The sequence below is a fragment of the Balaenoptera physalus genome (genome assembly GCF_965194825.1).
Source record: "Balaenoptera physalus genome assembly, chromosome: 5".
NCBI classification, from domain to species: domain Eukaryota; kingdom Metazoa; phylum Chordata; class Mammalia; order Artiodactyla; family Balaenopteridae; genus Balaenoptera; species Balaenoptera physalus.
The window spans coordinates 114,148,013-114,172,792 of NC_138884.1; the positions used below are offsets into that span (position 1 = coordinate 114,148,013).

At 47.3% G+C, this 24,780-nt stretch overlaps 1 protein-coding gene across 5 annotated transcripts in view; it reads right to left on the reverse strand.

Annotated features, from left to right (window-relative positions):
• Positions 1–24,780, reverse strand: part of EVC2 (EvC ciliary complex subunit 2) — a 144,927-nt gene that overhangs the window by 32,071 nt on the left and 88,076 nt on the right. For all 5 annotated transcript variants that reach the window (XM_082462752.1, XM_082462748.1, XM_082462751.1 and 2 more), the window contains 3 exons: positions 20,945–21,399; positions 15,460–15,664; positions 11,742–11,864 (listed from right to left, as the gene is read on the reverse strand). In XM_082462752.1, coding sequence (XP_082318878.1) covers positions 11,742–11,864; positions 15,460–15,664; positions 20,945–21,399 — 783 coding nt within the window. The remainder of the gene's footprint in view (positions 1–11,741; positions 11,865–15,459; positions 15,665–20,944; positions 21,400–24,780) is intronic.

A 24,780-nucleotide genomic window follows, 5' to 3' on the forward strand; every position in this document is an offset into this window, starting at 1 on the left:
AAGGTAGGTAGCCTTTCTCCGGAGGCAACAGAAAGGGCTTTGGCAAGCCTATTAAAGTTACTAAAAAGGAAATACATGAGTGACAGGCAGGTGAACAAGAAATGGACGAGAGGTCCCCTCATTACACACCTGCCATGAGCTCATATTTTCACATTTCCTCCATGTGGTTTCAATCTTCCCCACCCCTGGACAGGTAGTGGCCCAAATACCCTGTAAGGCCTAGTCCCCTGCAGAGATGCAGGGCAGAGTGAGGGGGCCATGAGGGAGATCTCATTTTATTTATGCAAAGTCATTCCTAAAATGTGGGATAAGTGTAAATCCTTTTGCATGTACTTCAAGAACAACTTGGACAGTGAAATTAACAAAAGAAAGATTCTCTAACATCCTCTTTCTTCTTCGGAAAGCTTAATTTGTTAATTCTAGCACCATGAGAATATGCCTCTAAAGAGGGCTTTCATCCTTGTTTAAAAGAACTCCTGGGAAAAGATACAGATTTGCATTTCTATGAGGTATTAATGACAGGCTTAATTAAATATTCAAGCTACCTAAAGTAATAAAAATTCATTTGCAAAACAATATGCTGCTAAATACTCTTATTTTAAATGTGAAGTTCAAACAACTTCCTAACTAGTTTCCCTGACAGAATGTGCAGTTTTGAAGTAATTTCTTCTATGCATTGGGATGTCCTTTAAACACAAAATAAAATCAACCTGTCAATCAGCAAAGAATTATTGAGATTCTAAGAAGTTCAGGACCTTACACCCCTCCTCCTTGCACAAGTTTGGAAACATATACAACTGGATGCATGGGTGAGCCAGACAGACACCAAATGTCAGCTTTCATATTGATGGAAACTAGACTAGAGAATGTCGCTCAGATGTGTTTGCAAAGGAGTGGACACTCCTCCAAACAGCAGGCCTCCCTGCTAGCTCATCACATCGTAGTCAGAAAATGGGGGCTTCCTGCAGGCAGGCTGGCTTCCAAAGAGAGGAGGGAGTTGCACTGAGCATGCTCAGTTCCTACTTTAATCTTGCCAATCAGATAACACTCTCCTTGAAGAGAAGTGGGCAAGGAATGGAGAGAGGCCAGGATGTCACTAGCAAAGTCCCTCCATGTGGAAAGAGAGGGGTCAGAAAGAAGTCACATCAGGAATCTCACATCCAAATGCTGGGAGGAGATGCTGATGAAACACTATTTAAATAAAAGAATGCACTCGTATTCTAGTGGCTGGCCCTCTCAAAAAGCAGGTCAGTTTAAACCATGATTTGCAGGATGGGTTCAAAATTGAAGACTCTCTCCTTTATCTTGCATCAGGAGGGGAGTGGACTCAGTAAAGGTGTGTTGGGTTAATGTTTATTGAATGAAATAACACCTGGCTAAATAAACATCATTAATGCTTAAATTTAAGATAGAAAAATTGATTTCTATGCCTGGAAAGACATTGCCACTCAACCCATCGTCTGGATAATTAAAGTGCAAAAATCTCAAACAAATTAAGAGTACTGCCTTAAACTAGTCAGCACAGTTTTATTTCTTTTGTTTATGGCTTATCTGTTATCTCCTACTACAAACTTACCACCTAACTAGCTGTGTGACCTGGACAAGTTGCTTAACCTCTCTGAGTCTCAGTTTTATCTATGAAAAGCAAACAATAAAATGACAGGCAACAATGCCTAGTAGAGTCTGTGCTACCTAATGAGCCCCTAATAAATAGTAGCTGCCATATTCTTACTACTACTATTATTTTGATTATCATTACTATAATTAGTTAAATAGAGTCTCCTTTGCATTGCTGGAAAAAGATAAAACAACAGTTTATAATATTGAGAGTTTTCTTTCCTCCTTTAAAAATTTTTTCATTTCTAATTACAAAAAACATGCACAATGTAGAAAAATATTAGCAGTTGAGATTCCTGGAGAAAGACAGTAGATTTATAACATGGATCTACTGCTCTCTTTAAGGCAGAAGGACTCAAGTAAAACTCTACATACTGACTACTAAAATCTCAGTTCTCTTCCCTCATTTGGCTCCTGACATATGGGCAGCAAGGCCTTTACCATTTAGGCAGGAGACTGGTCTTCTCTGGGCACTCTGACCAGATTTCAAGAAAGCTCTGAAGTTACAGACACTGGGAATTCCCCAAGTGAGTGGTCCAGCCCAGTCACACCAGAGTGAAGGTCACAGTCTGCAAGCCCTACTTACAGCTCAGAGCCTCCAAGTAGCTTTTTTTTTTTTTTTTTTAAATTAATTAATTTATTTATGGCTGTGTTGGGTCTTCATTTCTGTGCAAGGGCTTTCTCTAGTTGCGGCAAGTGGGAGCCACTCTTCATCGCGGTGCTCAGGCCTCTCACTATCGCGGCCTCTCTTGTTGCGGAGCACAGGCTCCAGACGCGCAGGCTCAGTAATTGTGGCTCACGGGCCTAGTCGCTCCGCGGCATGTGGGATCTTCCCAGACCAGGGCTCGAACCCGTGTCCCCTGCAATGGCAGGCAGATTCTCAACCACTGTGCCACCAGGGAAGCCCCAAGTAGCTTTTAAGTACTCCACTCTTAAATATGAGCAGACCACCAAGGATGGCCACATACCGGGAAAGCCTCTAATGAACGTAGAAGTAATAGTAAATATGCAGGAATTTTTTGGAAAAACTTAATGTTCTCAGAGAGATACAAGAGTTATAGTAGCCTTAAAACAACAAGACAATGTTATTTCGTAGAGAGCATTCAGAGAAAAAAAACTCTTGAAAAATTAGAAATTAAAAATATAAGTGAAAAAATCAAAAGTTTGGAAGATAAAACTTAAGATATTCCCCAGAATGTAAAGCAAAAGAAAAAAGAGAAGGAAAACAGTAAAAAAGAAAAATAGACAAGAGGTCCAACATCTAAATAATTAGAGCTCTAGAAAGACAGATTAAAGATAGGGAGTTAATCATCAAAATTATTCAAGGAGGGCTTCCCTGGTGGCTCAGTGGTTAAGAATCCGCCTGCCAATGCAGGAGACACGGGTTCGAGCCCTGGTCCCGGAAGATCCCACATGCCGTGGAGCAACTAAGCCCGTGCGCACAACTACTGAGCCTGCGCTCTAGAGCCCACGAGCCACAACTACCGAGCCCATGTGCCACAACTACTGAAGCCTGCACACCTAGAGCCTGTGGTCCCAACAAGAGAAGCCACCACAATGAGAAGCCTGTGCACCACAATGAAGAGCAGCCCCCGCTCACTGCAACCAGAGGAAAGCCCGCATGCAGCAACGGAGACCCAACGCAGCCAAAAATAAAATAAAATAAAATAAATAAATTTATAAAAAAAAAATTATTCAAGGAAATTTCCCAGAATTCCAAGATTGGTCGAACTATTCATCAAGTACGGGGGCAGAGTAAAAACAGCTTCAGTCTTGCAAAGCTTTGAAATATTAAATCTCCCATGTGTCCTCTCCTAGGAAACTAATACAGGCTATATTTCATTAAAATAAGGAACATATCGGGAAAGAGAGGGGTGAAGTGAATTTGTAGCATGACTTCAAGATGGCAGCTGTGCATAAGGTATAGAGGGCAACGTCCAGATTGGAGCACATCTCTCCAGAGGTACAGAGACAGATGTCCTCAAGAAGATGGAATTAATAGAAGACATGACTTGTGTGACAGACCTGATAGGATATTTGGCCATCCATCAAGAAGTAATTGAATTAGTGATAACTACATAACTGAATTAGTGATAACTACAAAAAAGAAACCAAAGAACAATAATAACTCCAGAAAAAACAAAAAGTTACAGAGGAATAAAAATAAATCTGTTTTTATATGGCTTAGATGGGAATAACTTTTAAATAATCATAATAGAAACCTTAAATACGGATCTAACTATATGGAATGTCGGGGAGGACAGGAAGGGCTTATGTGCTGCAGGTTGAAAAAGACAGCTAAATCTTATCTTCTATAAAGAAAAGTGAATAGATAATACCCAAAATAGAGAAATCAAGAAATGGGAAGACAAGCATGGTATTTAAAGATATGGAGGTAAACACCAAAAGATAAAACTAAAAAAATTAAAAATTGTTACCTCTGGGGATTTGAAAATGTGTATGTGTGTGGCTGCAAGGGGTGCTTTTTTTTTCAGCACAAAACTTGTAGAGCTACATGACTCTTTAAAAGAATGCATACATGCGTAAGTTTGATACAAATGAAAAGTAAATTTTAGAATGGACAATATAGAAAAATGTTACTACATTCAAACTATCCAAAGATAACCATGGCAACATTTTGGTATGTGAAAAGTAGAAGTAGAATAAAAGATGAGAAAGGTAAGCTGAAGACTGTTCATAAGGCCTTGAATGTTACGCTCAGGAATCTGGGTTTTGTTTGGGAGCAGTGGGAAATATGAAGCTTCCCTTAGGAACTCTGCTCAATGTTCTGTAATAGCCTAAATGGGAAAAGAATTCGAAAAAGAATAGATCTGTATATGTATAACTGAATCACTTTGCTGTACACCTGAAACGAACACAGCATTGTTAATCAACTATGCTCCAATATAAGATAAAAATAAAAAAAAAGAAAGAAACTTTCCTTAAAATGGTGTTTCAGGGAGATGACTTTGACAGAGTCTGCCTCAAGGGATAAAACAGGGGCAAGAGTAGACATGAAGAGAACCATCTGGAGGCTTTCCCAGTCTTGGTAGGTGGATGAATGGATTTTCTCGCCTCTTCCTCAAATGCATTCCCTTCCAATGTGCCTTTTTTTCTAAGCTTTATAAAGACCTGTACCATCAGTTTTCTCTCTTGTCAGATCATCTGAAAATGAGCACATTATTCTCATGCTTCAGCTCTAGTCACTTCTGAAATGACAGGTGTGTGAAGAGCTGCTCCTGACAGAAGCGCCAGCCACCTCTGCATAATTGCCGAGGCCGCTGCAGAAACACACTAGGATGCGTGGTCGATTGCACTGCAAGAGTTCCACTCCTGATAGAGGGATTGCTAATGAAGTATGCAAGCATGGCATATCGCGAAACCTGGAAATAGTGAATGAATAATGGATGGGTGAACGGTTATGTGGTAGACACACCACCCAGATGGAGAGCAACATCATTAAAATAATACCAGAAATCGTGGGTGAGCAGAAAATATGGTCACGTCACTTTCATTTATATTTAAATGTTCCTAGAGAATATTTATGAGAAATTTATATATACTTTGCGCAAAACCGGCAAGAGAATGCACCAAAGATGAACTGAAGTATTGCCTTCGTTTCTGGATCCATCAATTAAAATTCTGCTAACAGAACAACAGAGGTGGGCATCAAGAGACTGGAACCTTATCCTTGCTGAAGTGTCTGGCCTCAGGGCCCCTCAGTCCCCAGAAACCAATCCAGCTCTCGACAGGGGCTGGGATTGCAACCTTAACCTCCATCTCACACTGACGAACAGAAGGAAAAGAACAGGTCAGACTAAGACACGGCCCCCAACCCTTAGAACCAACGAGAGCAGAGGTCAGGAGAGGAGGACTGTTCAACAGAGACTGACTTCTAGAACTACTAATGAATATATCCTGGGAAACATTCTCTACGAAGTGCCTACATCTTGTCAATTTTTCCTCAAAAGGTCTGAGCTTCTCAGTGTAGCTGTCAGGCCTCTCATGACCTGGGTCTTCCCTGCCTCTACTGCTCCTTTCTCCAGATCTAACAGAAAATACTCAGCCTTTCTGAGGACAAATAAAGCCACAAGGTAAGCCTCAATACATTCCAAAGACTTGTTATCATATACACTTTGTTCTCTATCTAAAACATACTAAATGTAGAAATCAATAACAGAAGGATAGGTTTTTTTTTTCTTTTTAAGGATCTGTTAGAAGTAAAAATCAATCAAAAAAGGATAGGTTAGAAAGTTCTGCTTCTGGCCATGATAGAGGAACAGGGAAGAAATTTACTCTGTAACCAGATTTGCTTTCCCATAGCTAGAAAACTAGACAAATCACATGATGCAATAGTTTTCAGACACTGGACAACAGACAGCACAGAACTGGGATACTTGAGAGAAAGGAAATAGACAAGGTGCCCCACGGTTGCCCCAGCTTACAGCCTGAATGCAGTTCCTAGTACACAAAAGGATTGTGTACTAGGGGAACCCAGGGAGAGACCAGCAGGCTCAGTACTTTCAGAAAACAAAAGCAGAGTTTGGGAGGCCCCTGTGCCTAGAATTTGTGGGGCAGAGTCCTAAAGAGGAGGAGCTGCTGAGAGAGAGAGGGAGAGAGAGAGAAAGAGAGAGAGAGATCCAGAGATTTGCAGGAGTGTCCTCAAGGCTTTGGCTGAATACTGTGCACGCTTGAAAAAAACCCAAATAACAAACCGATGCCAGGCCAGGGAAAGAACCACCAGAAATAATAGGCAGAACCATTGCTGGAGCTCACACAGAGCTGGGAAGAGTTTCTGTTCCCACTACCCAGAGTGAAAAGACCCCATAACGCACAAGGTATCAGGCAGAGTGCTCAGAAGTGTGTCGCCTCAGCAGCGGGGAGACATTAGCCCTCGACTAAAGGCAGCTCTTGACCCAACCTACCAAAGCTTAAAAGCAAGCCTTGAAAGGATAAAATTAATCCAAAATAACATACCTACATGTCAAAACTCCACTACTGGGGCTTCCCTGGGGGCGCAGTGGTTGAGAATCCGCCTGCCAATGCAGGGGACACGGGTTCGAGCCCTGGTCTGGGAAGATCCCACATGCCGCGGAGCAACTGGGCCTGTGAACCACAACTACTGAGCCTGCGCGTCTGGAGCCTGTGCTCCGCAACAAGAGAGGCCGCGACAGTGAGAGGCCCGCGCACCGCGATGAAGAGTGGCCCCCGCTCGCCGCAACTAGAGAAAGCCCTCGCACAGAAACGAAGACCCAACACAGCCAAAAATAAATAAATTAATTAATTAATTAAAAAAAAAACTCCACTATTAAAGAAAATACAAAATCCTGTACCCAACATGTAAAATCTACAATGCCTACCATCCAATCAAAACTTACCATGCATGCATAGAAGCAGGAAAATATCCATAATCCAGGGAAAAATCAACCAATGGAAATAAGAGAGATGATGGAATAAGCAGATAAAGACATTGAAACACTGATAAGAAAAAGAAATGAGGTGTAAGGATCAGAAAGGAGGCTACAAAGCTGTGATTATTTGTAGACATTATGACCAAATGCAAAAAATCAACAGAATCAACAGACATATTCTCACAACAATCTTAAGAGGTAGGTGTATCTATCATCCACACTTGAAAGATGAGTTCGCTAGGGCATAGAGTGGTTAAGTAACTTGCTCAAGGTCACAAGGCTATAAAGTGCCAGAGATAGGGACTTGGACCCAGCAGTCTGGCTCCAGAGATAGAATAAGGGAGTCTGGAAAGACTTATAAAAATTAGTAACATTTCTTTACATCAGTATCAGATAAGCCCAAAACATAATTGAAAATAGGTAATAACTCACAATTGCAACTAAACCTATAATGTATCTGGGAACCATCACAAAGAATACATAAGACCTTATGTATATGTATACCTTATGCATAAGGTGACCCTATGATTTATCGCCCAAGTTGAGAGTAAAAGGAAGAGCTAACGGGAAGGGACATGGGGATGACAGGGGACAATGGGACTGTCCCAAGCATATCGAGATGGATGTTCACCCTATTTAATGGAAACAAATATAAAATCTATTAAAGATCCTAAAAGAAGATCCACATAAAATAAGAAACATTCCACCTTTTTGGAGGGGAAGACAATTCTCAAATTAACCTGTAATTTTAGTTCAATCCAACAGAAATTTATCGTGGAACTTGATTAACTTATTCTAAAATGTACATGCCCTCCAGAGTCCTCCAGGTTGGAAATCATGCATCTGTGCATTTGTAATGAGCCCATCAGAAAACTGGGATGTCTGTGGAGTGTCACAGGTGCACACAGGCCACTCAGGATGGCTGCCTCTGACCGGAGCTGACAACCCATCAGCTGGACAGAAACGGTGGGCAGGCAGTAAGTCCACTTTTATCCCTCTGCCTGTCTCTCTTTTCCTCCCTGAATCAGTCGTACAAGTCTTTCTGAATGAGTCACATACCACTCATTCAAGGCGGAGCTCAGCATAGTCAGGTGGCTTCTATGTGAAAGCAGGAGGCAAACTTGTAAACGGTCGATGCACAAACTGGCTGCTCACCTAAAACCGTGAACATCTCAAGTGCAGGATCCTGCAATGGCCCGGGAGGTCTCGGCCCGTTGAACAGGCTACAAAATGTTCTAAAGAAGGAAGTGAAGGAGAATGAGGGAAAGGGGAAAGCTGAGAAGGGCAAGGAAAAGGAAAAAGGTGGAAGAAAGGGAGGGGACGTGGGGAAGAGAACCAAACAGCCCTGCTGGGAGGCTGAAGCCTTCTCGCTGTCACTGCGGGCCCAGCACCATGATGGAAAGGGCATGGGTGATGGAAGCAGACGTGCCCTGTGGGAGCCCCAGCTCAACCACTCACTGATGGAGTGACCTTGGGCGATTCTCCCAACCTCTCCAGATGGCAGAGTCCAGACCAGGGACATATCAACCTGGGGCTGAGGGTTGCAGGGATATCTGATGCAGATTCTAGTAAAGAAAGGGGGCACCTGGCAGGTGCTTCCAGCATGCTCTGCAACCCCAGCTGTGATGCCACAGTCCCTTTGGGGACAGCACGCTGCCAGCCAAACAGGGGCTTAACAATGGGTCTTGGGGCAGTGGCCATTAGGTCCCTGCTCCATCTTGATAGCTACATGAGCTTGGAAGGGGTTCCCAGTACTGAAGCACAATCAAACAACTCTCAGCTGCTGGCATGCCCCCCAAGGGCTGTCATTTCTGTGCAATTACCCTGCAAATAAAAAATCTGAACAATTGCCACTCGGATGCTAAGAGATGCAGTCGACCAATTTCAGGAGGAACATCAAAGCCGCTGACTGGGGAGTGCCTATTTTATTGGCACTTGCCACAGTGAGATAGCCATTTGTGAAGATGGCCTGTCATGAAAAGGTCACAGCTGACAAATGACTCTTGGCTGCCTTTCTCCATGAGGCCGGGATTAGGTAGCCTATGAGTTGCTCCATTATTGGGGAAATGGGCACCGGAGCCCACTCCAAAGTTAAAAAGCACCTTCCAATCCATTTGTTCCTCACAAATCCGGTGACTAGTGGGTTATCATTGTCTCAATCCTGATTTTACAGATGTGGGAGCCAAGGCACGTTCATCCAACATTACACAACTGTGGGAAATAACCATGTTCCGTGAGAATATTCCCTGTCAAAGACGAAGAAGAGCTTTAATTTGAAGTGCTGGATCCACCATCGCCTGGCTGCAGAAACCTCGATGAACTCACTGTGAAGACTCAGTTTCCACATCTGTAAAATAGGGATATGGACCGTTCTTACTTCTTAAGGAAGTCGGAAGGGGTAAAGCACATAATGGAATGAAAGAGAGACAGGCTAGAATGGTGGAAGCACGTGCGGTCAGGTGAACTCACGGTGGGTGGGCTGCTGAGTCTGGCTCAGGAAACCTCGGGACCTTCTCAACCTATCCTTCATCCTGTCCCTCTCCTCCTTCTACAGCGCTGGTGAGACTCAGCCCATCTTCCCAGACAGGCACTTGAGACCCTCCACCCCGGGTCTGTTCCCCCATCCCCTCGGGAGACCCAGCACCCTAGCAAAGCAGCCTTTTCACGGGGCTGCAGACTCTCTGGGCTCCCCTGAACCTGCATTGTGTCCTTGGCCATGGCTCAGGCCACCCATTCTTTCCACCAAGTCAAATCCCCACTTTTCCTTCTCTGACAATATCTACCTTAAGTGTGACAGTGGGTCACAAACCAGCGTGCATTGGAGGAAACGCCCTGCCCCACCCCCCATGCTGCTAGTTCCTCCATGTGGTCCCTGCCTCACTCCACCCCTCTCCTCTTCCCCTCCTGGGTGAACTGGGAATCCACCCCACTGGGCACGCTTGGCTCAGCTCTGCTCTGGGAGCCCCACTTCTGCTCCTCCAGGAAGGCTGCTCCCAGGACCCTCCCAGGGAAACGTGTGATTGGGTGACTGAGTCTGTTTAATTCTGGGATGTTTAGCAAGCCCATCTGGCTCTCACACTAATTTCTATCTTCTGAATTAGCCTTTAACAGTAAGACAGATGATATTTCCACCTGTACCTAGTCTTTGTCTTGTGTCTCAATTTTATATAGAACACAAGTGGGAATAGGGTGCTACTTCTTGTGTCCCTTAAGACATCAACAACCTGTACACACCTGGAAGGAGCCATGACCTTGCCTGGAGCAGGTTCTATGGCTCTTTGCTGGATTATGCATTTGTGTTCTGAGAAATACACTTAAAGTAAAAAAAAAAAAAAAATTAAAATAACTAGGTAAAGGACCTGAGGGACAGAAGGTAGGAACAAAAACAGCAGCTCTAGAATATGGTCTGTACCTCCACTCAGTGACACACTCCCCTGGGAGTCTGCCCTTTGCTGGGGAAGGCAGCGGGCCCCCGGCAGTGACAACACGGTGTCGACTCTTAAATGTCACCTCCTCAGAGAGACCTCACCTGACTCTCCCACCTACAGTGGATCCCACTTCCCCCTCGCCATCCCCCCACCCTAACACTATCACACCATATTATTCATTTCTTTAATGGCACTGATCACGAGCTATCATTTTAAGTGCTCTTTGTCTAGAATGTGCGTCTCTGAGAGCTGGGACCACCCCAGCGGTCGTGAACACCATGCCTGGGACATTGCTGCCTCCTCAGCATCCCAGTGGAATGAAGGAACAGCGTGAGATATGCTAGGACAGGAAAAAAAGTTGGCAGGGGGAGGCGTAAGTGGGAGAACTGGGTGTTCCGGGAAGGCTTCTTGGAAGAGGGGGCACCTGAGGACAGAGGCTGTGCCTTAGGACAGCTGAGGACAAAGTCCACTCGTTCACGTAAAAAGAGGTGGAAAGGTAAATCCAGGAAGAGGGAAGGACACGGGTAAGCAGCCCGTGGTCATACGCAGTATGCGCAGAAACAAAAGTGTAACAAAAGGGGCTGGTGAGGGAGGCTGGGTTGCTTGTGGGGCACAGAGGAGGGCGTGCAAGATAAATGCGGAGACAGAAGTGAAGCAGCACAAGTGAACCCCTCAGCACAGAGCCAGGCAAAGGATGGTGGCAACCACAGGCCACAGAGGCAGCACCAGAGATGAGGCCAGAAGAAGGGACCAGAGAGAGACCTCCTGGGGGAGAAGTGGAGGAAGAGGGTTCCAGGCAGAAGGACCAGGTGAAAAGGGGCGGGGGGGGGGGCAGGGCGGGTCGCACCCGCAGGAACACAATGTAAAAACCAGGTGTTGCGGGGAGGGGGAAGTGTAAGCTGGGACGAAGTGAGAGAGTGGCACGGACATATATACACTACCAAATGCAAAATAGATAGCTAGTGGGAAGCAGCCGCATAGCACAGGGAGATCAGCTCGGTGCTCTGTGACCACCTAGAGGGGTGGGATAGGGAGGGTGGGAGGGAGACGCAAGAGGGAGGAGATATGGGGATGTATGTATATGTATAGCTGATTCACTTTGTTATACAGCAGAAACTAACACACCACTGTAAAGCAATTATACTCCAATAAAGATGTTAAAAAGAAAAAAACAGGTGCTGGGTGGAGATGGACAGTCACAGCCCCCAAGGGCTCTGTGCACCCTTAAACTGGGCGGCTGCCAGCCCTGCCATGTGCTATGAGGAGTGACACATGGAACACTGACCTTTTCAACCAGGTCTTCGGGGGCCTGTTCCTCAAAGAGCTGAATTTTATCTTCAGTGCACTTCTTCAAAAGGTCTGTCTTGCTTTTGCTCTTGGAGCGTGGCTTCCTCGCCTTGGACTGTGGCTGGAGAGAGGGGAGAAAACATAGGCGAGAAAGTGATTGCCGGCAGGTTGGTGCAGCCCCTGGTCTCCCCAAGCCCAGAGAGGCTCCTGCAGCTCTTGGCACTGCACAGCTGTCTTAGCCAGAGAGGGGAGGAGAGATGAACACTCTCCTGGAATGAACTCCGTTCATGGGCCTTCGGTCTTGGCATACTTTGGGAGCTCGTCCCGCCAAAGGGAGGAGAGGGATGCTCGTGGGCAGGGCCGGAGCTTTGCAGTCAGACAGACAGCGGCCCCACCTGCGTCCACCTCCTCTCCAGTGGGGGGACCTCAACCCGTCAGCCTCTGTGATCAGGCACAGGACGGAAGAGGCCCTTGTCCTTGGGAAGCTTACAAAATAGCGGAGGAAAAAAATCAGTAAACATGAAAACAAATAACTGACCAAGACACTCTCAGAGGGTTGGTGAGTGCCATGAAGACAAGGAGACGGAATGAGCATGCTGGCTATTATCTTACATCAGGCGGATGGGGACACGTGTGCAGAGGTGAACGGCTGCTGAGGACATCCGTATGCATGCATTCAAGGAGGCATCACGTGTGGGCTTTAACATATACCATCCTCCTAGAATAACAGTCTGCACAACCTACACACACATACCAGCTTCTCACAAATGTAAAGAAGTGACATTGCAGCTGAGCCCTGCATGACAAGGTGTCAGGAGTGTGAAAATGTGGGAACAGAAGGTTCCAGACCCTGAAGACCTGAAGCCCAGAGCAAGGGTGAGAGGAGTCGAAGAAGAGGTTGTGTGGGACTTCCCTGGTGGTCCAGTGGTAAAGAATCTGCCTTCCAATGCAGGGGACCCAGATTCGATCCCTGGTCAGGGAACTAAGATCTCACACGCGGCGGGGCAACAAAGCCCGCGTACCACAGCTAATGAGCTCGCGCGCCTCAATGAGAGAGTCCATGTACCGCAAAAACTACAGAGCCCACGCACGCGCTCTGGAGCCTGTGCGCCCGGGAGCCCGCACGCCACAAAGAGAAGCCCGCACTTCCATAACGAAGACCCAACACAGCCAGAAAAAAAAAAAAAAAAGAAAGAAAATAAATAAATAAAATAAATAATTAAAAAAGAGAAGAGGTTGTGGGTGCTCAGTAAATTGATATTCAGTGAATGAATGAATGAATGAATGAGTGTAGCAGATGCTACAGTCTCTGAGCCTCAGTTTCCAGACCTGTAAAATGGAGCTAATAATACCTGCCTCATAGGATTACTGCAAGAACATAACACAATGGAACATAAATGTAACATAATCTAACATAAACAGAAAAATATAACAAAACAGCATACTGTAACACAACACGATAGAACCTAACAACATGCTATAACAGAATGTAGCATAAATGAGAATATAACGATAAGACATGACATAACATAGCAAAACATAACACCACGCAGTACAGCATAATGTAGCATGACCAACACAACACACACCACATCTAAGATGCTCTGTGCAATATGTAGCTGGTGGTCACTCCCCATGAGGGCCAGTCCTCCTCCCTTCCCGGCTCACATACCCACCCTTCCTCCACTCTTTCACTGCCATGATCTCCCAGAGCCTGCTCTAGACCTGGACTCAGGCCTGCCCACCAGCCTCTGACCCGGCTCCTACGGCCATGGTGATAATGCAACAGAAGACCCCCATGTCCTCAGGGCCTGCCCCAGAGCACTCAGAGGAAGCAAGCACGTACGCAGCAATTCACTGAGTTCAGAGACCCCCATTTGACAGAGGAGGAGACTGAGGCCGGAACAGGATCGTCGGACTCAGCCACATCATGGGAGCCCTAAGAACTAGATGGTGAGCTTCCTGACTCCTGCACCCAATGTCTTTAAAAACTCAGGCTGGGCTCAGCTAATCCCATGAGTGAACTATAGTTTTTATCTCCTGATCTAATGGTGATAATACCAAAAAGAGGAAATTGGGGGTCAAGCCCTCTTAGGAACAGAGCTGGGCTGGTGGGTGAGACCCTGAAGCCCAGAGCAAGGTCTGGCACTGGAAGGGGGGGAAGCCAGAGTGGGGTGGGGGTGGGGCAGATCGTGTGCATCCTTCCCAGCCCCACGCACCGTGATGTCAAGTCGGTAGCCTGAAACTGGCCTTGGAAGGAGTATTTACACCAGGGAAATAGGCAAATGCTACAAATCAGGAACTCTGAACCCTCAATGAGAGTCAGTTTACCAGCACGTGACTGGTCAGGGGTCAGACCACAGGGGGCCTTGAGATCATGGTAGAACTTATAGCTGGGCAGAGAGCACCAAGGATGTGCCTGAATTTTGTTTTCTCCTCAAGGAGAAGCAGTAGGTTTAAAGTCAGAAAGCACCAGCTCCAAGACCAGTCCTTCTACTTCCTCCTACGTCGGTCAATTCACTTTTCCTTTGCTGGTTGGTGCTTTCGTCTGTAGAACGGGGACAAAATATCTACCTCCTGGCCCTGCTGTGACCCACAGATGAGCTACTGGAAGTGTAAGTGATTCAAAACGTTTTCAATCTCAACATAATATCAACTCAAGGGAAGTCCCCGCATTCCGCCCACATCCAGTGGTTGGTTGGTTCAGTCAATAAAATTTATTGCACACCTATTATGCACCAGGCACCTTCTAGGTGCTGGGATGGAGTGCTGAACGGGAACTACAAACAGGGAGCTTGTTGGTAGTCGGAGCACAGACCGTGAGTAAGTCGAGAAACCAGGACATTGCAGATAGCAATCAATTCTCTGAAGAAGCGGGAACACAGCATGTGATAAAGGATGCCTGGGAAAGTGGCGATCTTGGATAGTGCCCAGGGAAGACCTCTGTGCAGGTGACATTTGAACTGAGATGTGAAGAGACCATAAGGAGCTGGCCCTGTGATGTTCTGGGCAGAGGAAACAGCAAGTTCAAAGGCCTTGTCTCAGATGGGATTCCCCAGAGGCAGAGCCAGAGACAGGGACTGGGGTGCACGCAGTTTCCTGAGAGAGGACCTCTGAGCAAGGCATGGGGGGGTGAGGGAACCAGGGCAGGAGGGGGAAAGGGCCACGCACGGTGGAGGTCGCAGGTAGGGTCTGGCCTTGACTGGTCCATAAGGGGCTCCAGAGTAAACCCTGCACCCAAGAGTTGCCTCCTCTGTGGCACATAACACGTGCTCTCCACAGGCATCTGTCACTCATCACCCTACGAGGCCCCGGGTGAGAGATGCCCTTTCCCACCTGAGCTGAGCACCTTCCCTGTGCCACATGCAGAAGTACTCTGAGTGGGTCACCGGCTGCGGCCGAGGGAGGGGCAGGCGGAAGACTCACCTTTCAGGGCAGGTGGCTCCCATCGCTGAGGGGAATGCTCAGGAGAGGGGCGCAGCTGTGAGCCGTGAGTGGCAGAGACTCAGGGCCACTGGTGGACAGTGCAAAGCCCAGGTACCAGTGTGTCCACTACAGAACTTAAGGTGCTTCCAGGAACAGCTGATGCCAACAGGGCCAGAGAGGAGAGGGTGGGAGATGAGCTGAGGGTGGGTGGCGGAGCCAGATCCTACAGTATCAACCGCCAGAGGAGACCCCGCTTCTGCACCCACGAGGCCCCGAGATGCCCATCCTACCTGCAGCTCAGGGGCGGCCAGCGCCTGGTCCAGTTTCAGGAACTCTGCTTCTCGCCACGCGGTTTGAAATTGCTGCAGCAGGACTCGGGCCCGGATTTTGGGAAGGGCCAGGCTCCTGTCCATCTGAGCGAAGCAGCCGTGAACTTCCTGCCTCATCCCGAGCAGCTCCTCTTCGGACAGGGAGAAGGCAGAGGACCAGAGCTTCCTGGAAAAGCAAGAACAGTGATATGTTCTCGTGGAGAGAAGACAGTGCGGGTTGTGCTGGGGGGAAAGTGTAAATTCAAAGCTCAAACTCCACTAGTCAAATCCACGTCTGGAAAAAAAACACCATCTCCTTAATTGGGCATTCATTCCACAAGGATTTCTTGAGCACCTAATGTGTGTCATGATGGACACAACATCATATCGGGGCTAAGAATTCAGAGTTGAATGAGACAAGCCTGTGAGCATGTCTGTGAGGAGGCAACAGATGTCCCGGCGCTCATGACCTTGAAGAGAACCTGTCTCCGTTTAGAACAGACATGAAGACAAAGAACTGTCCACCGAGCCTGGTCAGCAGCAGACTGTAAGTAGGGACCAGCAGCCCAGAGGAGAGATGCCCAACTCGGCAGGTCATGGGGAAGGGGGGCCTTGTGCTGGGTCTTTATAGGATGATGAGTGACAGCTCTCATTTAGGGAAAACCTATTCCGTACTGGAAACCATGCAGAGTGATTTACCCTTAGGGGCTGACTGTGTCCTCCCAAAAGATATGTTCAAGTCCTAACCCCTGGTACCTCTGAATGTGATCATATTTGGAAATAGGGTCTTTGCAGAGGCAGTTTAGAAGTAAGTCAAGATGGGGTCATATTGCAGTAGGGTGGACCCTTGATCCAATATGACTGGTGTCCTTCAAAGAAGAGAAGACACACACACAAGGAGGCCATGTGATGATGGGTGTACAAGCCAACAAGGGCTGAGTATTGTAGCAACACCAGAAGCTAAGAGAAAGACGGGGATCAGATTCTCTCCTGGAGCCTTCAGACAGAGCATGACCCTGCCAACACCTTGATTTGGACTTCTGGCCTCCAGAACTGGGAGACAATACATTTTTGTTGTTTTAAAGCCCCTGGTCTGTGGTGCTTTATTATGCCAGCCCCAGGAAACATTTACCTGCACCCTCAGTAATCCTTCGGCGACTCAGTCCTCAATTTACAAATGAGGAAATTAAGGAATGTCCCCCTCTTCCTCCCAGGCAAGGGCTACAGCCACTCTACAGGGGAGAATGGTCACAAGCTCTCTTTCCCACCTCTGGGGATCCAGTCTGGCCAATGAGATGGAAGAGGAGGTCTGCTGGGACTTCTGGACAGAACGCCCTCCCTGACCCCGGAGACAGCATCTGGGGGGAGGCCATCTCTTCTGTCCTGCTTTGGGCAACGTGTGTCTGTTCATTGATCACTCAAAAAACCTTCACGTGGGCCTGTGGGACTTCAGCTCACCTAGAAAGTTCTCTCGTGGAAACAGAATAAGACCGAAAGGGCTGACTTGGGTCCCCAGACAGAAGCGGTCTGAGGGCCCCAAGCCCATGTCTTGGGTTCCCTGGGACTCACCAATTTTTCTGAAGCACTTGAGGAAACTGAAGCTGTTCCTTTGTACCTTCCCTCGTGGAGAATCTTTGCCCCACGTGTCTGCTGCTTATGTGGACTCCAAGGTGAAAGCAACTCTGAAATGAATCTGAGTCTTTATTCTTGCCCATCTGCAAACCAGATTGGCCCAGGGTGGTCTGGCTTTAATCCTCCACTAGGTAGGCACCAAGATAATACAGAAATATAGGAGATAGGGTCTTTGCCCTGAAGGAATTTAAAATCCAGGCAGCAGTTTAGCAAAAAGGTCTCAAAGACACTTTCCCTGGCAAAATATGCATTAATTCTTATTTTATAGGACCAGGTTTACAGCAACTCTCTCTTGCTTGAAATTGAGAAGCTTATAAAAATATGTTTCAAAACTATTGTGCAAAGCCATTTCTACTTAATGCCTCAGAAATAAAGGCTACAATCTTTTAGGGTCTTAAATAAGCAAAGTATATAAGCAGACTCAGATTGTGTGTATTGTTAGTTGACCCCCTTTAACCCTTAGGAAAATCATAAAGAGTTTTCTGATACCAAAGTGAGATTTCTCTTTTCCTGTTGAACGACTCAATCGGCGGCTGCTTTAATAATACTCCCTGCAAAATGGAACCACATGAAGTCAAAGAAGATGACCACCCAATAATGGGAATGTCAAGTCCAATCCATACACTTTGAAGAGCCCAAAGCAGGCTGGATCGAGCAAAGGGACTTTGGTCGAATGTAGATTGAGCTGAATAATTACTGCTGAGAACAATTCGTGGGAATAAGAAGTGGCATTTAAGGATCTGATTTGTATGGGCTTGGAGAAGACAGCATCTTGTTTGTTCAAGAAAACAAAAACTAACAAAGATTGCAAACTAAACAAGGACAGAACCATAAAGAAAGAGAGATGAGAAGGAGGGGAGAGGTCACTTCATCTAAACCAAGACAATCTCACCCTCTGCGAACACCTGGGACCTCTCCTCCCTGGCAGCAAGGTCAGTCCCTGGGAATGAGCACTTAAGGAGGAGGCACTGCATCCTTGGGGCCAGGAAGACCTTGTTCCATGGGATGTAACTGCCACCAAGGAAGGATGGACACTGCAGAACGATGCTCTGCTATTTGGTATCCCTGAAAGGGTTCAAGGAGAGCTCAGGCCTCGGTGCAGATGGGGAGGACCACCGACGTCCAGCGAGCAGCATGCAGGATCAAGGGAAGAGGGGGACAGATGGACCGAGCAGATAGACTGAGAAGGACGCCTTCCCCTACCCTCCCCCAACACCCCCTCCACAATCCTATGTCGATGCAACCTTTTCTAATTAAAAGGGCTTCAATTCAATTCAGAATTGAAATTGTGGCTAAGATCCAAACGGAACTGTGGAGTGGCCATACCGAGGAAAGAATAGTCAAAGGGCTTTGGTTTTGCTTATTCACTTCAATAGTGTTTTCTGGGTTGGTTGGTTCCTTTAGGGAATATGGGTGGGTCCATTGGTTAAAAGGAAAAGAATGCTATGTTATAGCCAAATGGGCACAATTACGCCCTCATGTGTAAATGGTCTATACTACTCTAAATAAACAGACTGGGAAGATGGCAGTTACTGTTTATCTTCACTGAGCTGCTGCTGCTGGGGGTTTTGATTCTGTCTTTCATGCGGTGAGATTGGTCTCCCCTCTTCACACCCAGACAAGGACCCACCCAGCTGTTCCACCGCCTAGTCCTGCCCTGCCTCAGCAAGGCAACAGTGGGCGGTGTCCCCTTGTCTCTGGCTCCCAGTACCAGGTCAGTGGCCGGCACCCAAAATGTACCTTCTTCAGAGCCTGGTAAGAATCCTGGTCCTCCATACGGTTACCTGGTTAATTACTCCCGCTTTGTGTATCACAATCATCTATTTACGTGTCTGTTTTCCTCCTGATCATCTGAGTTCTTCCAGCACAGGAATGATGGTGGGGATGATAGCAGCTACCTCTTATTATCCACTTACTGCAGACCAAGGGCTGTGTTAAAAGACTGACATATACTTGCTCATGTAATCCCTCATCAATGCTGTGGAGTTGGCGCTTTGCCAGATGTGGTTGCTGGCACTTCCTTGCCTCTTATCAGCTCAGCTTTCGTTTAGATGGGTTACTCTCCAACAATGCTGGGGATAGAAACACCCCTCACAGCCCCAGAGAGGGAATCCCAGGTGGTCTAAGGCAGGAATTGGCAAACTATGGCCTGCAGACCAAATCTAGCCCACTGCCTGTTTTTGTCAATAACGTTCTATTGGAACCCAGTTACGTTCACTTACGGATTGTCTGTAGCTGCTTTCACGCTACCGGGGTAGAGCTGAATAGTTGCAACAGAAACCAGGTAGCCTTCAGAGACTCAAATATTTACTATCTGGCACTTTATAGAAAAAGTCTGCTGCCCTCTGGTCTAAGACAGTCATGGCCATTTCACTCTCCTTGCCGGTGAATGGTTTAGGCATGAGCTGGTGATGTAGTCCTGCCCAGTGGAATCGGAAGAATCAGTGCCTCACATGTTAAAAAGAGATGATGTATGTGACACCTGGAGCTGCAGCAGCCATCCTGAAACCATGTGGGGCTGAGCCCAGAGACCAAAGCAGCACACTGAGTACAGTGGAGCAGAAGGATGTTGAGGGCTGGATCCTTGATAGTATCATTGGGTCATGGGATCAAAACTAGAAAATATACCCCCCCGACTTCTTATAAAATGCTTTCTTCACCTTCTAACAACCCAATAGTATCATGTGCTGCTGAAAGCACCGTAAATGATTAATCATTGTCATCCCATTCTACAGGCAAGAAAGATGAGGCTCAGAGAAGTTAAGTAACTTGCCTACACTCAGACAGTTGGTGGCAGTGCTGGGATTTAAACCCAGGATTTTGGTCTACACTGCCCACATTTCATACCTCTCTGTAGCCCCATGTGGGCCGTGTTCGAGGCTCCTCCAGTTTCCAATCTGACATGCCAGCCCTAAACAGTTGCCAAAGCTTTGCTGGCATCTATCACACAACTGATGGCCCCTTTTGGGCCACACCAAATCTCAGTCTGCACAAAGAGCTGGCAAATGCTGCAGGGGAGTGAAGGACTGTCAACAGTGGCCCCTCTGGAATTTGATTTTAACTTGTCCTCATTGCTTCCATAGCTCTCCATCCAATGGCTTTAAAAACATTAGTGGTGCAAATTACCCATTATTTTATAATTGTTACACCAGGATTGCTGGCGGGCCATGGCTTACAGCCTCCTAGTCAGAAGTGGATGTCATTCCGTGGTTCTTGAATTCAATGAATGAAGGGGCCCCGTAAAGAGACGGTGCAGCGGGCCGTAAGGCCTGGAATGAAGGCCCACTACCATGTGCTCCCCGACATCTGCTGACACAGGGAGGGCCTCATGTGGCTTAACTACAAGTTCCCCTCCCCACCCTGCTCCTGTGGACAAGGTCCCCTCTTCACACAGCACTTCTCATCAAGGGGACCAAGTGCAATCCCTGCTTACTCATGAGCAGTGGGTTTCAGTTCCCTGCCAGCCTGTAATTGTCCAAACAAGCCCACCACATCCTCCCACAGGAACCAGGGGGCACCTCACCCTCTTGTTACTCTGGCATTGGCCAAAAAGTTTGTTCGTTTCCCCCCTCACGTGAAAAACCCGAACTTTTTGGCCAACCCAAATACAAAGACTGCCCCCCACGAGCCCTGGTTGTTTGCTCTGCAACCCCCGAGTGGCCCTGGGGGACATGCACTGCCTGTCTTCCCTGGGCTGTGGGCATAAGTGACTAATACACTGCTGTCCAGCGTCAGATGGCACGTGTCTGGCCATCCCCGTAACCAGGCGGTGGAATCCCTCCCCCACCAATGGGAGGAGAGGAGGCGATGAAAACACACAGGGATTAAAACTCACATGAAGATCAAGTGCTCCCAGTGTCTCAGCTCCGCCTGCTCCTCCGTGGAGGCCTCCAGGGCATCGTCCTTCAGTCTCTGCCTCACGCTCTGGATGCCCTCCTGGCCCCTGTCCCTCTCCTCGCCCTCGAGCCGCTCGGCCCGGGCGGCCAGGTCCCTGCTGTGCTCCTCCAGGATCTGCTGCAGGAAGAGCCAGGGGACCCCGCGCTTGAGCAGCTCCTGGGTCATCACCGAGTTCTGCAGCCGCCGCAGCTGCTCCGTGGCTTTCTCGGACAGTGAGAGGGTCAGGGCCCTGAGCTCGTCCAGGGCAGCCTGGTCCAGGCGCTCCTGCAGCTCCTCCAGGGTGGCGCTGTGCTCGGCCACCAGGCTCCGCCACTGGCGCATGTACTGGCGAGCATCCTCAGCCGCCCCGAAGGCTTCAGCGACGGACAGCTGCTCCCTCCGCTGCTCCTTGTGCTGGCAGGAGTTCCAGAACAGACAGTTAACAGGGGGTGGGACTTGGGTGCACAGCCCTTGGGGAAAACACTCTGGTTGCAGGAAGCACAGAATGTCAACAGCCCTTTCCCCAACCACCTCACATTTAGCAAATTATTCTTTAAAACAAGAAAAGTAACATAATTTAAAGACCAATGGAGATTGCCAAAGTAGCAGCAGAGGAGAATTGAACCACGAAATGGAAACTTTGAATAAATGCTTTGCTCTTCTAAAACCAACTAAGATTTTTATGCAAATAGGCTAATAGGACAGAAATACTGCAAGAGCGTGTTCCGAACTGGAAGGACTCTTGATTTCTCCCCATAGTCAAGCCTTAGACAACACAAGAGGAAATTTCTATTAAGGTTTTTATCTTCTTAACACATCCTCCCCAAAGGAGAAGAGCGTGTAACCTGATTGATCTTTAGTAACATGTGACCACCTTTTACTCATTTGTTTCAAAGAAGGATCCAGGACATCTTTTTTTCTCTTCCTTCACTCAGATATAATATTCTCTCTATTCTCTCTATCTTGCTCTCTTCTTCTGGACTAGACAAAATCTGCCTCTGTCTATGTTAATCACAGTATTCCAGAGGCAAGGGGTGGCAAATTTCATAATTCAAAGATTCAAATCCTCACCTTTTGGTGAGGATTTAAGCAAAAGGCTTAATCTGCCTCATCCAACTGAGCTTTTAGCAGTGCCTCCTTTGTTTGAGGTTGCATTGTTTTTAAATGAATCAATAAACTTGATCGTTGTTCCCCCCTCCCAAAAAAACAACATTATTCTTTAGAAAATAACCCAAAGTGTAGTGAAAACTTCCTTTGTTCAACATTTATTGAACACGTATTTATTGAGTAGGTAAAACCCAAGAGGCAGACCACCTGGGCTCCCATCCTGGCTTCTCCACTTACAAGCTGAGCCACCCAAAACGAGTGTCTGGCCCTGTCTGGGCCTCTACTGCTTAATCTGTAAAATGGGGATAATAATAGGATCTACTTCACAGAGTAGTTGTGAGGATGCAATGAGTTGCTGAAGACATGTGTAACTCTTAGAGGAGGGCCTGGTGCAGAACTGGCATCAATGAATGTCTGCTATTATTATTACCAAGTCCCAGGCACATAGGAACTGAAAATTGAGATATCCTAAGAGAAAACTCCCCTGAGATCCATGAGAGACAATTTAAATGAGGAGGTCACAGAAGACCTTTTAAAGAAGGAGACCCAAATGGATAAACAACAAGGTCCTATTGTATAGCACGGGGAACTATATTCAATATCCTGTAGTAAAACATAATGGAAAAAAAAACAAAAACAAAGGCTAATCATCACCAAGAGTAATTATAGTAACAATACGCTACTAACAATTTTAAAAATTAAGAAAATAAAAAATAAAGAAGGAGACCCAAGGGAGACCTGAGGGATGAGGTCATATCTCATTTGGGTTAAGATGGGGGAAAGGATATTCCTGCGGGAAAGAGCAGTAGGCATAAAGGCCCTGTGCTGGGAAAAAGCTGACACGCATAGAGATGTACGTCACGGTGTTATTGACAATAGCGCACCTGTGGATAGTCTGGGTTCTATTTTGTGCAAATATGTTTTGCTCATGGGTCCGGGTGACCAGAGAGTGTCAATTCCTTCCTTCTACAATATTGGCTGAGCACCTACAATGTGTTCTCAGAGCTGAGGATATGACACAAACCTTTGCCTTTGTGGAGCTATGTTCTAACTCTGTGCCACTCACAAGGTTTCTCAAAAGCAGCTGTAAGAAACAGTACTCATGGAAGACTGCTGAAATATCTGCAGTTCTTCCATCCTTCCAGATCCTAGCCTTGAACCAGGACAGACCATCACAGAAGTGTGTTCTTGGGCCACATTGCTTTGATCCTTGAGCCAGTGGAGATGGATAAGGTGATGCTAAAGATGGGGTGGAGTTCAATGGTCCAGGCGAGAATGCTGGGCCCAACACTTGATAATAAAAGCAGAGTTTTTAATCAATCAAATTAAGTTATTCTGTTTCCCTTTCCCTCCCGAATGGCACCAGACAACCACCTGTGTTATCCCATGCATCTAGTATCTCCTCTGAATCTGTCCTTGTTCCCAGGCTCAGGACATGCTCTCATCAGTTTTGACCTGGTCAAGGTCTACAGCCTCCCACTGGTCCCACTGTAGACCTGATCAAGGTCTACAGCCTGGGGCTCCTCCAACTCTATCCGATGGCTGCTCACATGAGCTTCCTAAATCCCAAATCTGATCTTCCTTCTGAAACTGAGCAGGACCTGTGGGGCTCCTGGGCATGGGAGCCTTTTGAACAGCTGCTAATCAGGGAAGGGAGGGGAGGCAGAGACAAGGGAGGAGCAGCCAAGAAACAATAGTGCAGCCTTGGGGCAGGGTCCCGGTTCCGCCTCAAGGGATACCCTTAACGGTATTTTGAGCTCTTCTGCAGAGCTAAAGTCCCCAACAAATGGAAGATGTTAGCATTCTTCATTCCAGAGAAGGTAATGACCTGCTCATCAGGAGACCACCTGAGGCCAGATTAGGGAACTGCGGGCCCTGCACACACCCTGATCCTTAGCAGCATGTCTGCCCTTGAACCACTGCTACAAAACTCATCACCAAATCCTCCCGGGTTGGGACACACAGTTTTTCAGGGCACGAGCCCACTGTGTCCTTCTTTGCCTGACAAAGCAATAAAGCTATTCTTTTCTACTTCACCCAAAACTCTGTCTCCAAGATTTGATTCAGCACTGGCGCACAGAGGCCGAGCTTTGGGCATCACTTCTCCTCCTGAAAATCCTTCAGTGTTCCCCACTGTCCTCCAATGAAGGTCAGCTGCCAGCCCGGCACACTGCCCTCATTGACGAGGTGCTGCTTCCCGGGCGTGCCTCCTCCAGCCCCCGCCCTCTGTCCTCCCAGCTCTCATGTTCTCGGAGCTCCAAGCACAGCGGGGCACCCTCGCCTGAGTGCTTCACCTTTGAACAAGACGCCTCCCCATCCCCTGCAGTGTCCTTCCTGCCTTGCTCGCATCAGATGCTCATTTGTCCCCCAGAACTCGGGTTCCCAGGAGACGGTGACTTCCTCTCTGTGCTACCAGAGCGTGTAGGGAGCACATGATGCATTTCTGTGGTTGCCGGTTGGTCTCTCCCCTCTTGAGGTTCACAAACAGCTGAGCAAGGACAAGGCTGAGGCTCTAAGTCAGACAGGCCTGGACTCAATTCCATGTCTGCCACTCACTAAACATGTGACCTTGACCTCATTACTTAATACTGTGATCTGAATGCTTGTGTTCCCCCAACATCCATATGTTGAAACCTAACATGGGACATGGTGGTGTTAGGAGAGGGGGCCTTGGGGAGGTGCTTAGGT